Source organism: Patagioenas fasciata, chromosome 15, assembly GCF_037038585.1.
Source record: "Patagioenas fasciata isolate bPatFas1 chromosome 15, bPatFas1.hap1, whole genome shotgun sequence".
Lineage (NCBI taxonomy): Eukaryota > Metazoa > Chordata > Aves > Columbiformes > Columbidae > Patagioenas > Patagioenas fasciata.
Genome location: NC_092534.1, coordinates 14,040,846 through 14,054,268, shown reverse-complemented (window position 1 = coordinate 14,054,268; position 13,423 = coordinate 14,040,846). Strand labels below are relative to the sequence as shown.

General features: G+C 56.3%; 1 protein-coding gene across 1 annotated transcript; it reads right to left on the bottom strand.

Annotated features, from left to right (window-relative positions):
- Positions 1 to 533: 533 nt before the first annotated feature.
- Positions 534 to 5,163, bottom strand: ACTB (actin beta). Its single transcript, XM_065850452.2, has 6 exons — positions 5,047 to 5,163; positions 3,688 to 3,816; positions 3,142 to 3,381; positions 2,172 to 2,610; positions 1,665 to 1,846; positions 534 to 1,301 (listed from the first exon to the last, which is right to left on the bottom strand). Exons 2-6 carry the CDS (start codon positions 3,808 to 3,810, stop codon positions 1,158 to 1,160), a joined length of 1,128 nt encoding a protein of 375 aa, XP_065706524.1. The 5' UTR covers positions 3,811 to 3,816; positions 5,047 to 5,163; the 3' UTR covers positions 534 to 1,157.
- Positions 5,164 to 13,423: the final 8,260 nt, after the last annotated feature.

The window sequence follows — 13,423 nt, the reverse complement described above, 5'->3', positions numbered from 1 at the left end:
GGACTTTCTCTTGCTTTCTCCACAACACTGCTCCACCCAGCAAGCAGTTTGGCAGAAAGGATGAGTCTCCCAGCCTGAACTCAGGCCAAACCAGAAGCAAGACAGACCAGCTCAGGCACCTGGTGCACAGAGAAGATGGGACACTGCCCCACAGGCCACAAAGAGCTGCAGACCAAAGCCAGCTGCTTCAGAATGAAATTTATGGCTCCACCACCCCACTTGCTTTCCTCAGGCCAAAGCTTGCATAGTACGAAGACACAAGGCAGCATTTCAGAAGGTGCAGTTGGATCCCCACCAAGCTCAGCTCCTCCAGCAGCTGGCAGTATCTGGAGCTCCACAGCCCAGGGCAGCCTCAGAGACCTGCAGGTTTGGCAGTCTCAGCTCTTCCCCACTGTATCATCACAAACCATCCAGTCTGCACACCAGCATCCACCCCCAGTCAGATAAAGGACCTGCAGAGCCTGGAAAGCCTAGATCAGAGCATGTAGTTAACTGTCGAAGTAGCACAGAAGAAAACGAACAACCAACACCAGTCAAGCCTCTATGGTGTGCACTTTTATTTGAACTGGTCTTAAGTCAGTGTACAGGTAGCCCCTCCCTCCCGCACATACTGGCACCGCTTCTCCTAGACCCTGCGGGGGACTGTAAAGCCTTCATTCACATCTATCACTGGGGAACACAGCCCGCTGCTTGCTTGACAAATTGAAGAGAAAAAGGATCAAGTGTGTTTTGTTTTTAAGGCGGAAAGATACAAAAAGACACTTGTTGGGTTACATAATTTACAGACAAGCAATTATAACCTAACACCAGTAACTGGCATCGGCTTCTTCCGAGCTGGGCTGCTGCCTTCACAGAGGCAAGTAACTTCCTGTAACAATGCGTTATAACAATATTTGGAATGACTATTAAAAAAAGAAACAAATGTACAATCAAAGTCCTCAGATGCATTGTAGAACTTTGGGGGCGTTCGCTCCAACATGTTTCATTTTAAGACTGCTGCTGACACCTTCACCGTTCCAGTTTTTTAATCCTGAGTCAAGCGCCAAAAAAAAGAAAGAAACAAAACAAATAAAGCCATGCCAATCTCGTCTTGTTTTATGCGCAATTTATGGGTTTCATTTCATCACAAGGGTGTGGGTGTTGGTTAACAGTCCGGTTTAGAAGCATTTGCGGTGGACAATGGAGGGTCCGGATTCATCGTACTCCTGCTTGCTGATCCACATCTGCTGGAAGGTGGACAGGGAGGCCAGGATGGAGCCTCCGATCCAGACAGAGTACTTGCGCTCAGGCGGGGCAATGATCTGCAGGGAAGACGAAGAATCAGTCAGATGCAATGTCACACTATGCTCACTGCCCACACATGGCCCTGCAAGACAGAGCTGCCCAATTCCCTTATCTGGCCTTGGCCAAGATACCATTATGTCTAAAGTGGCTTAAGACACAGCCTCACACCCCCTCCTCCCCCCTGCAGACAGTATTTAGGCTAATCCCATTATTCATATGGTTGAGTGGATGCCATCTCAGCCAGAGCAAGGCCATTACGGCTGCAGACACAACTATATGGTTTTTATCTTCTCTAGCAGGAGTTCAGCTTACTCCCCCTCCACCCACTCCACATTTCAGCACAAACAGGAGTGCCAAGAGCTTCTCCGACTCCATCTCACCTTGATTTTCATTGTGCTGGGTGCCAGGGCTGTGATCTCCTTCTGCATCCTGTCAGCAATGCCAGGGTACATTGTGGTACCACCAGACAGCACTGTGTTGGCATACAGGTCCTTACGGATATCCACATCGCACTTCATGATGGAGTTGAAGGTAGTTTCATGGATACCAACAGATTCCATACCTGTGAGGAAGAAGGAGTCTCAAGTCAGCAAAGGCTCAGACACAACCAAGGAAGCCTGAGAAACTACTATGGGCAATCAAGAGACCAGAAGCCCTTTCAGTGGGACACTACAAGGCCACAGCTCTGACAGGCTCAACATCATGTTCTTCTGTCCCAAGTCCCTCAAACAAACAGCTTTAGGCTGTCTGGAAAGTGACACTAACTGGTGGGACAAGACATGCTTTGGTGTAGACCAGTAATAATACAGTGACTGGCTGCCATGGTCTCTAACTCACCCTCTACAGACATTGAGGGGCACAGGACATTCTAACCGAGTTGGACTTACCCAAGAAGGATGGTTGGAAGAGGGCCTCGGGGCACCTGAACCTCTCATTGCCAATGGTGATGACCTGGCCATCAGGGAGTTCATAGCTCTTCTCCAGAGAAGAGCTAGAGGCAGCTGTGGCCATCTCCTGCTCAAAATCCAGGGCAACATAGCACAGCTTCTCCTTGATGTCACGCACAATTTCTCTCTCGGCTGTGGTGGTGAAGCTGTAGCCTCTCTCTGTCAGGATCTTCATGAGGTAGTCCGTCAGGTCACGGCCAGCCAGATCCAGACGAAGGATGGCATGGGGGAGGGCGTAGCCTTCATAGATGGGCACAGTGTGGGTAACACCATCACCAGAGTCCATCACAATACCAGTGGTACGACCAGAGGCATACAGGGACAGCACAGCCTGGATGGCTACATACATGGCTGGGGTGTTGAAGGTCTCAAACATGATCTAGGGAGAGAAAATAAGGGGTTTAGTCAACAGCAGAAACCAAGGTTCTCACTAGAGGCCTACACCAAGTACATGCAAATGTGGTTTTACTTCTGTCCCTAGATAAGGAACTTCTCTCCACTCCCCATCAAAGTCCATGCTTATCTTGCTTGGTCTCCACCCACACCTGCCAGGTCAGAGCCTGAGCAGGGATACCACCACCACCACCATCCCATCCACATGTCACAGCAAGGAACAAAACAAATGCCAATTAAACTACAGTACAGTCACTCAAGGCTAGTAAATTAGTGTGTCTAGTCAGAAACAGCAGTTAGACAAGTTGCTAGTTCAGTCTCAAGAGAAAGCCAGCTTAGAAGAGCAAACAAAACCTGTCAAGGTCCAGTAAAGAGGAGACTCAGGTCAGGAAAGGAAAACCCTGTAAAGATGGCAAAATGGGAGAAGAGTGGTGAAGGAGGAGAGAGGACAACATGGAAAAGGAGAGCTGGCCTGCAGCAGTATCTGCTGTAGCTTCAAGCTCAAGTTTTTACACACCTGTGTCATCTTCTCTCTGTTGGCTTTGGGGTTCAGGGGAGCCTCTGTGAGCAGCACAGGGTGCTCCTCAGGGGCTACTCTCAGCTCATTGTAGAAAGTGTGGTGCCAGATCTTCTCCATGTCATCCCAGTTGGTGACAATACCGTGTTCAATGGGGTACTTCAGGGTCAGGATACCTCTTTTGCTCTGGGCTTCATCACCGACATAGCTATCCTTCTGGCCCATACCAACCATCACACCCTGCAGAACAAAGAATAAACAGTAAGTACAGCTGAAGGGCAATCCCCATGGGGCAGATAACCTGATTTTCCCCAAGCTGGGTCTCCAATGACTGCCACACTTTATCAAGAAAGGCATTCAGCCAAGTGCTCCAACACACACTGGACAGAAGCTCTGCAGGAGGCTGTACCCCCCCACCAGTTTTGTTGCCGTGCAGAAGCCTCTTGTGTTATAAAGCCAAATAAAATGGCTTCTTGAAACTCAATGCCTTCAGGGTAACCATTTCCACTGACAACTCCCCTCTTTTGTCCGATATCAGCCACCTACCTGATGTCTGGGGCGACCCACGATGGACGGGAAGACAGCACGCGGGGCATCGTCCCCGGCGAAACCGGCCTTGCACATACCGGAACCATTGTCAACAACGAGCGCAGCAATATCATCATCCATGGCTGGCTGCGAGACAGGAGGGCAGAGAAGCGGACGTGAGCATCGCCAGTCACACACCGGCCGGTGAGCAGCGGCGGTGCCGCCGGGGCCCTTCCCCACCCATTTCCTTCCTGCCGCCGCCGCTCCGCTTCGCCCGCCGCCCGCTAGAGGGTGCGAGGCCGCCCGGGCTGGGGCGCCGCGCGGGTTTGGGACAAAGGAAGAAGTCCCCGCGCCCTCTCGCTTTATTACCATAAAAGGCAATGGCTGGAGCGCGCCGCGCCTCGCGGCCTCGCCCGCCGCCAGCGTTCGGGGGGACGGCAGCGGCCACGCCCCAGCGCCCCCAGCCCCGCGGGTCACACACGGGCTGGCCCCGGGCGGCCGGAGCCGCCTCCTGCACCCATAGCAGCAGCCACCTCGCCCAGCCCGATAGCCAAGCGTCCCCGGGATTCTGCCCCATCCACCGGTGGGATTAACGCCAGGGTTTTATGCAACTGCCGCCCGCCCTGAGCTCGGCTCCGGCGCCTCCGACAGCGCCGGTTTAATCCGCTGGCAAAGCGCGGGTTGGGGGAGCGGCGGCAGCTGCCAGCACATGTGCCAGCGCCGCACGGGGCAGGCTGGGAAGTGTAGTCCCTGCCCGCGCACACGGGGGCTGCTCCCCTGCTCCCCCCCACCCCTCGCATGCAGCTTTTGTTCCGATGCAACAACCTCGCCCTCCGCAGGGGGTGCCGCCCCCCTTACTCGGCAAGAAAAAGCCACCGGGGCTGCTTGCATGTGCCCAGGCGGGGGAGAGCCGTGTCCCTTCCCACCGGGGGACAACGCCCCCAGGCCCAGCTGCGCCGCGGGCCCCCCAAGCCCCCCCAGCGGCGGCTGGGGGAGGGAGGAAGCGCGGAGCAGACAAAGCCCCGCGCCCCGCTGCCCGCCCCCCGGGACACAAAGCCGAGCCGAGCTCCCCCCAGCCCCACGCACGGCTGCCAGCAATCCTCTTAGGAGGCGGATTAGCCCCACAGGGGGCAGAGGGAAGGCCCCCCCCCGCAAGCAGCACCCCCAAATCACCATAAACAAAAATCATTATGAAAGTGCGATCTTTTTCTACACCTCTTAAAATACTGCAGCGCACGGCGGGCCGGGCTCCCCCACACCCCCCTAAGCAAACAAAAGGCTCTCCAGCAGCCCGCACGCCATCTTCTAATAAGCTTAATTAACAAAACATTAATAATATCAACGATCTAACAATGGATCCCCCCCGGTTCCGCTCACCTTCGGGGAGTTGCACAGTCGGAGCCGGGGCGGGCGGCGCGAGGCGGCGGCGGGAACGGGGCGCGCGCGCACAGGAAGCAGGCAGAGCTCACAGCGGCTCCCGCCCGCCGCCCGCCCCGCTTTTTATGGGGCCGCCGCCGCCGCCGCCTCGCCATAAAAGGAAACTTTCGGAGCGCGCCGCTCTGATTGGCCCCCGCTGCGGCCTCCCCGCCTCGTGCCGTCCCGCCTCTCCTCCCCGGCGAGCGCGCGCCCGAGCGCGCCGCCCCGCCCGGCGCGCGCGGCGGCGCCCCCCGCCCTGCGAGGAAAAAAAAATACATAGTGGGGGGGATAAAGCAAATCGGGGATGTGCGGGGGGTGTTACGGGTGCAACCCAACCTTAACTTTCACTCTGGGGAATGGGACCTGTTGCCCCCGTGCTCGATCCCCCCGGGGGTCGCGGTGGTCGCGCCGCTCCCGTGCAGAGTGTGTTCCCCCCGCCCCTGCAGGGGACACCCCGCAACCCTCACACAAAGCGCCGGTGCTTGGGGGTGGACCCGGCCCGTTCACCCCCGGGCTGTATTGGAGCTGGGCAGGCAGCTGCAGCCCCCCAGGAGGGGAAGGGGACCACCCGTGTGGGCAACGTGCTGCAGGACTCCACTGTGGGGGGGACTCCTGCCTGTTCCTGCCTGCAATGCTGCCCGTTGCCTTGTGCATGGGGGGGGACCTGTCACCTGCACCCCCAGGCATTTTGCAAACACCAGTAACCCCCAGCGAGTCCCAGCCCGGGGCGGGATGCGGGGCCAAGTTCACTGCTGATGTCAGCAGGCGGTGACATGGCTCCTGCCAGGCCTGCGGCCCTTGAACCCACCCAGGGGACATCACAGCCACCTCCAGGCCATGTCCCTACGGCGCTGGTGATACCTGGGAGGAGGAATTGCTCCTCCAGTTCTGACCTGAATCAAGCAGGGGACCCGGTCCCTGCTCCCCGTATTGCCCCAGGCTGGCAGGGGTCACTGCAGGAGCAGTGATTTGCTCAGATTTGGACATTTGTTTCTGTCCTCTTTGATCCAATGTTTTCTGGAGCGGGACACGTGGCTGTTCCCGCCCGGGCTGCCTTTCTGCAATTCCCTGTTTGGCTGTTCCGTTCAAATATCGGTTGGAAACAGAGGCGAGGGCAGCGTCCTTGGAGCAGCAGCGACAAGAGGGCTTCGCGTCTCCACAGCGTTGTGCGAACGCGGGCTGATTAATCAAGTTAATTAAGCAGCCCTGTAAGTAAAGTAGCAGTAGCCACTTGCAATCTGTTACCGGTTGGAAGCACACAGACTTCGGCATGGGGGACTTTGCCTGTCTAATCTCTGCAGTTTGAAAGCAGCAATGACAGGGGAAAAAATTAAAATCGGAGGGGAAAAAATGCTCAAAATGTCCGTTCTCCATGGAACATCCCTTGCCCGGCATCATAGGGGGTGTGCTGGGGGAGCTGGACCTGCCATCGGGGTCTTGCAGCCCGTGGGCGAGCTCTTTGTCAGCAGGATGCTGCAGAGATCACCATGAGGATGAGGATGAGACGCGGAGGATGGGCCCCCTCCCGAAAGTGGGGATTCTGGCTGAGGTGGGTGACCCAGGTGTTATCACCCCCCCAGCATCGCTCCCTGTGGTGGGACAAAGAAGAGAGCAGCAGGAAGAACCTGCAAAAGTCCCCAAAATTGAGACTTGCAATTACCTCGGAGAAGATGGGACATGAGGGATGGAGGAGAAGCGTCCCTTTTTCATGGGACATCCCCTTCCCCAGAAGCACCTTGTCCAGGAGCTGGAGGAGGTCCCCCAAAACTCAGCACCATGGATGCTCCCACATGGGTGCTTCAGAGGGGACAGTGTGGAGAAACAGGAGCCCCATGGGCTCTGCTGGGCCACCCCAGGGCAGAGGTGGCCATGGGGATGGACCTGCCCTGCTGGGCAATCATGGGACCGTGCCATCCCCTCCATGCTGGCGATGGCCTTAGTGATGGAGCAGAGATACTCCAGCACATGGGGACTGTCTCCATGAGAAGGTCTTGGTAGAAGGGGACACAGCCTGGGTCTCTGCAGAGCCACCTTTGCACGGTCCTTTCCCTGCCACCCCAGGTGGATCGTGCACGATCTCTGTATCACAGCTTCCCTTGCAGTAAAATGGGAGTCATCGCTGTTAATTACCTACCTCACGGGGAATTAATTAATGTTTGCGTTCCACTTTGAAAAGGCTGATTATTAATTAGGAGATTAGACGTCAAATAAGGGGAGCCACAAGGCATGGGTACAGCTGATGGCCCTTGCAGGTGTAAAGTGCGGTCCACGAACGCGCTACTAAGGGTCTGCAGGGAACAGCAGCAGGAAAAAGTGCAACAATAGCACCAGGGTGATGGGTTTGGGATGGGGAACGTCAGCGAGAGGTCAGGACTGGGTGGGGAGGGCACCATGGCTCGTGGGGGGCTTGGTCAGCTGGATGAGGTGTGAGGCAGAGGGATGCAAAGAAGAGAGCAGCAGGAGGAACCTGCAAAAGCCCTGCTGCATCCCGGGGAGCCGGTCGGGTGGAGCGGGGCTGGGGAGCCACGGATGCAAGCCAGCCCATTAGCTGGGGAGGAGAACTACCAGGCAATTAGTGTCTCTTGATTATTGGACTGAATCAGAAAGCAATCAACCCGCCAGCATCCGGCGGGCAGTGACACCATGTCCCCTGGCTGTGGGGGACGGCGGGGTCTGGCCCCGGGGGGCACGGCAGGATGTGGCCCGCAGCACACGGCCGGGCGCCACCGCTTCCTCCCAGCCTGAGGACACTGTGATAACAAAGCCACCAGCCAGTCACCATGTTCAACACCTGGACCACGCACGGTGTGACGGACCAAGCCGGCTCTGCTGGCCACGGCTCAGGGCTCTGCTCCCGTCTGCTCCCGGGGTGTTGCAAGAACCGAGAGCAGAGAAAGGGGAACTGAGCAAAGAGCTCCCCAGCTGTCGTGTTACCCTGGGGCACATGTTGCAGGTTCCTGAGTTCCTCTGTTTTGCTTTATTTCTCCCTCTTTGTCCTTGGTGCTCAGCTCTGGACAAAACTATCCAGGGGAGGATCCTCCTGCCCTTCGCTGGCTGATACAGCCAGGCTTGAATTTCTGGAACAGCATGTGAGTTCTCCCTTCCACTTGCTTCTTCCAGCCCTTTCCCCAGAGCAGAGCCCTTTGCCCGTGTAGGGATGGTGTCTGCCACACTTTTGGGGAGACAATGGTCAAGGGGGGTAAATAATCCTGGCACCTTTTGGATTTCTGCACATCCCCTTCAGCGCCAGCTCCTCCATCACTGCCCTTGCCATAAGCTCGGGCCTCCTGCTGTCGTAACAATGAGAAAGGAGGTAGAAACTTCTGAAACCAGCCCAGTCGCTTTGAATCACCCTCCTGCAAAAACTGCGGAGGTTTTTCGGAGCACTGCCTTTCCTCTCCCTTCCTACTCCCCGAGGGGAAGAGGGAAAGGCGCTGGCCACATCCCCTATTTTGCAGGCACAGGGACCATTCCAGCACCTTCCTCTTTTTCAATTCACTCCTTGCAGCATCAGCTCCAAATGGGAATTTGCTGGAGGTAAAATCTAAGCAGGGACCCCAGGCCCATCTCCGCTTTTGGAGACACATTCAGCGTTAAAACCTGAAGCAAAACATCCCCTGACATTTTCCTGACTCGTGTTGCATCCCCGAAGCCAGCTCATCTCCAGCGAGCTACAGACTCTCCTCTCCCCCTTTAAGCATCACTCTCCACTCTCACACATCCCTCCCCCGAGGTTCCTGCTCCTTTGTATTGATCCTCAAGCTCTCTCTGATTTATCGGTGCCTTTTGCAGAGGGAGATGAAAGCTTTCGCTCTGCAGACCTCCATGTGCAAGGCACCGTTCTCCCTCGATCCACTGCATCTGCACGGATGGGCTAACAGTGCATCGAGCATCTCTCCCACTCACAATGGATGTAAATCATTATATTGTATCATGCTGGAAAGCTGTGTTAATTCACTGTATTCCATCTTCAGGTCATGCATAGATATCCCATGCCAGGTTTTGCTGAGGCTGCTGGAAAGGGGACAGCCCTACCCGGGTAGCGGAGGTGGTGGAAGGGGACATGTGCCTGGTTTACAGCCTATCCCTGGCAACAGGACTTTGTTCCAGGGGCGATTGAAACCCTGAGGAGTGGTTTTTCTCCCCCTATTTCCCCAGCCTTGCCTGTCCTCGCTGTCTCCAGCTCATCTCTCCATGCTCTATCCCTTCCCCAGCCCCTTCCTTGCATATCCCTGGGCTGATCCCTGCACCAACATCTCCAGATGGTGACGCTGGCCCCAGGGTCCCCCAGCCCACGCAGGCAGTGGGGGACCAGGGCTTCCTTTCCAGCCTTGCAGGCAGCCCCAAAAGTGTCTGGACACCGTGCTGGTGGAGAAATGAGCCGGTCCCTTGGCTGAGCGGCCTCTGCCCGGCTCCATCCTGGCCCCAGCAGCCGTAGTTGCTTGGCTAGAGCAGAGCGAAGCCCTCCCTTCCCCCACCAGTTCAATGTGCGGCTGGTGTTGTATTGGTTGACCTTGACAGCAAGAGCTGGTGAGGCCCAAGTGTTGAATTGTTTTTAGCCCAAGGTCATTCCCCAGCACAGCATGATAAGGCTGGTGCAGTCAGATCCTCAGGGCAATGCTGGGTTGGGTCCCAGCCTCAGCCCTTCCGGCGGCCCCACACATCTTTGGGGTGCCCTAAGCCCTGCGCTGGCCTCTTCTCCCCAGTGGAGAGCTTCCCTGTGGGGATGGAGAGCGGTGCAGCAGCCCTGCCCCTCCAGCCAGGCCCAGCATCAGCTGCAGGGGGTATTTCCTCCAGCTAAAAACAGAAGGGGAAGAGAAAAAGCGGATTCTCCCTGAGCTTTCTTTGCAAGTCTCAGCCCTTTGGCCCTGCTCACCGCTCCCGCATCGCCTCCCAAATGCCACTGAATGACCCCTCTGCTGTGATGTAGCCCTGGGGGGGACTTTCCTGCAAAGGATGCTCCCCAGGGTTTGGTTACCTGGCCTGAAAAAAGGCTCCTGCACATGCTACACGGCACAATGTTGAGCCATATGGTGTATTTTCAACTGCTTCTTAATTACTTTGAGAATTGATTTTTTCTTGGTGGCTGATGATAAAGGCAGGGAGGCAGCTGGATGGAGTTTTCCACTCGTATCGTTTCTAGGAAATGAAACAGATCCTGGGCTGCTCAAGCATGCCGAGAAACTGGGTTTGATCTCTGCTGGGCTAATGGCTCTTTCCATCTGGGGGCTTCAAGCCTTTGGCAGAAGTGACCTGTCTCACCTCGGAGAGGGAAGGGAAGAGCACTGACTTTAATTTCTGTGTAGGAAATGGAGGAGCAGAGAGCGGGGATGCTCTTTGCCCCTCGTCGGGATGGCTCTCCAACCCGGGCCAGGTATTTAAAGCACTTCTGACTCTGCCAGCAATTCTGCTTTGAGGGTGTAATCCCCATTTATGTCCAGCAACAAGGGTCACATTGGCTTAATGGTTACATGGAAGAGAGGGGTCCAAGACAGCTGTGCTGCCGTGGCTGGGGCAGCCCTGAGCACCCACAGACAGGGACCCCCACCCAGTTCCCCCACCCACGGGAACAGGGATGCTCGGGGCAGGGTGGGGTTTGCCTGTTCCTAGAAGGAGAGATGCGGAGGCACACATCCCAGCCCCATCCCTGCCCAAGCTGGCCCTCAGCGCTGTTTGTGCAGCTGCTGCCGAGCCCTGACACAAGCGGCTCGCCCCAGGCGGGGAGTCGATGATGGAGGAGTGGGACCTGCTGTTGTCAATGCCCCATCTACTCCCTGTGCTCCTCTGGGTTCAAATAAACCCTCAGGGGTGAGTCAGCCAGGATGGAGCGCTCAGCTCTTTCACTAAAGCCACCAGAAATGAAACCCAGCTGCTGTCCATCTCACCCCAGTTTGGTTCCTCGCTGGGGTAGGTGAAGAGGAGAAGAGAGCCTGTGTGCTCCATGACGTGATGCTGCTGCCAACCAGACCCTCTGGTCCAGCTCCTGCTGAGATCCACAGAAAACTCAGGCGCAAGCTGGCGAGCTTGCAAACTGAGTTGGAAGGGACCTTCCCATCTCCCCCAGTGCCACCCCTGCCACGAGCAGGGACATCTTCACCAGCTCAGGTTGCTCAGAGCCCCATCCAGCCTGGCCTGGGATGTCTCCAGGGATGGTTCATCCACCACCTCTCTGGGCAACCTGGGCCAGGCTCTCACCACCCTCAGTGTAAAAGATTTCTTCCTCATGTCTTCCCTGAATCTCCCTCCTTTAGTTTAAAACCATCACCCCTTGTCCTGTTGCGACAGGCGCTGCTAATTCCTCCACTATCATATAGAGGCCACCCTCCATGTGAACTGGGGACAAGAGGAAACCATCGCCAAAAAACCTGTGCGCAGAGGCACCATTCCCCACTGCACTTTATTACTCTCTAAGCCTGTTGCCCCCAAAGTTTCCATCCGTCACTCAAGACAGTATTTCCGCCTGTGCTTTGTTTGGCTCAATTCACACATTCCTGCTGGCGGGAGATAAGATCTCAAGAGAAAGGCAAACAACAGCCATGGGTGCCATGTGCTGACTGTCACTGCCCTGTCCGCTCCTCACCGGCCATGACCTGGGACACCCCGATGTTCGGCCAACCGTGGGCTGTCCCATGGGATGGAGATCCAGAAGGAGAAAGTGTGATGGGATTTGGGTGGTTTTGTGAGTTGTCAGATCCCTCCTGCTCCTGAGAAGGAGGACGGCAGATCTCTGCTCTTTCCTAGCAACAGGGTTGCTTTGCCACCCTTGGATGCCCTCTCTGTTGTCCTATGCGGATGACGTGTGCACAGGTGGGCGTTTAGCTCCTCTGCAGTGGTAGAGGTGTTATCAGCTCTGAAAATATTTGAAAAATGCACTTAAATCCCATTAAAACCTCGAGGGCTGGCAGGTGGCACTCACCAGAGCAATGGCACCACCCTGGGGACTCCCCACCTGCCCTGGCCCAAGTGTCCCCATCTCCAGCCACTTAGCAATAAATGGGGTTAAAACATTGATGTTCCTGCTCCTTTCCCCTCCCCACGCCGGAGCAGGAGCCATATGGGGTTGCAGAGGTGGCTTTCAGGCCTCACCCATCGCTGGAGCACCACAGGCAGCAGAGGAAGCCAAGCAGGTACAGGGGCCACCAGGGCCACAGTGGGGCTCAGACAGAGCACAGGCTGAGACACGAAGGGTGGCTGCTGTCTCCACAGCTTTCTGCACGGTCCGAGGAAAAGGCAAGTCAGCACACAGAAAAGCAGGGGGTGATTTTCCTCCAGGGACTTTGCAGGAGACAAGCCCAGCCTGGAGCCCCCCTGGTCCCAGCACCACTCCCCAGGGCTGTGAGATGGCTCCACAGCACCTTTTGCTCTCTGGGAGCCCTTGTTCTTGTTTTGCAAGAGGTAGGGGGGGCTGAGGAAAGGTTTATTCCTGCCTATCCAACACGGGGCACAACACAGCCAAACCTGGATTCCTTCCCTCCGCTTCTTCCTCTGCTGCAGATGTTGGCAAAAGGAAACGTGGGAAGGATGGAGGTCGAGATGGTGAGGGTCCCCCCTCCTCATCCACAAGCACCCACCCCTCTCTGGACACAAATTTTAATTAACACAGAGTGACTGAGGGACCAACCCACCCAGCAGCTCTCAGCACAGCTGCTGGCCTGGGGAAATAAGCCATAAATGGCAAAACCTGGCCCTGTCTCTATGTAACCAGACAAAGAAAGAGGCAGCGGAAACCGGAAACCAAAGAGCAGCTGAGGCCTGCCACCACCCCCCCATCGCTTCACAAACCCTAAATTCCCCAGAAATACACCTTACAAATGTTCCTCTCCCTCCTCTGCCCCTTACAAGCAGTGGGGGCTGTCCTCCTGTGAGATGGGTGCCTTGGATTATCCTGAATCCTTGATCAGCCTGCATCCCTGGACCACCCTGCATCCCCGGATCATCCTGCATCTCCCCGCACCTCTGTTCCTGGAGCAGGCACAGGAAAGGAAGAAATCTCCATGTTTCCCCTCCCTTGTGCATCACCTCGAGGAACAATGAGAGACAAGAGCCCCTGGGAGCCCCAGCTATTCGTTTTGCCTGTTGGCATCCAGCAGATGCCAGGGCATGAGTTGCTGAAGTGCTGCAGGGATGTGCTTTGTTCCTGAGGTAACTCTGCACTCAGCACTGAAAACATTTTGGAGCTCCCGAGGTCTCTGTGTACTGGGCTGGAGCTTGGATACTCATTCATTTCCTGCGGATTTGGAGGTGTCCCCTGGAGTCCAGGTGCCGTGGAGGAGACCTGTGGATCTGCGGCAGCCTGAGCCCCTCCGCAGGGTTGATGCTCTCCATTGGGCTGTGGGCG

Bases quoted from the DNA above. Each gene is read 5' to 3' on its own strand.
- ACTB (XM_065850452.2), bottom strand. From the start codon at position 3,810: ATGGATGATGATATTGCTGCGCTCGTTGTTGACAATGGTTCCGGTATG. The intron at 3,382-3,687 runs GTAGGTGGCTGA...TTTGTTCTGCAG, and splicing joins TGGGTCGCCCCAGACATCAG to GGTGTGATGGTTGGTATGGG. The intron at 1,847-2,171 runs GTAAGTCCAACT...TCTTCCTCACAG, and splicing joins CTTCCAACCATCCTTCTTGG to GTATGGAATCTGTTGGTATC.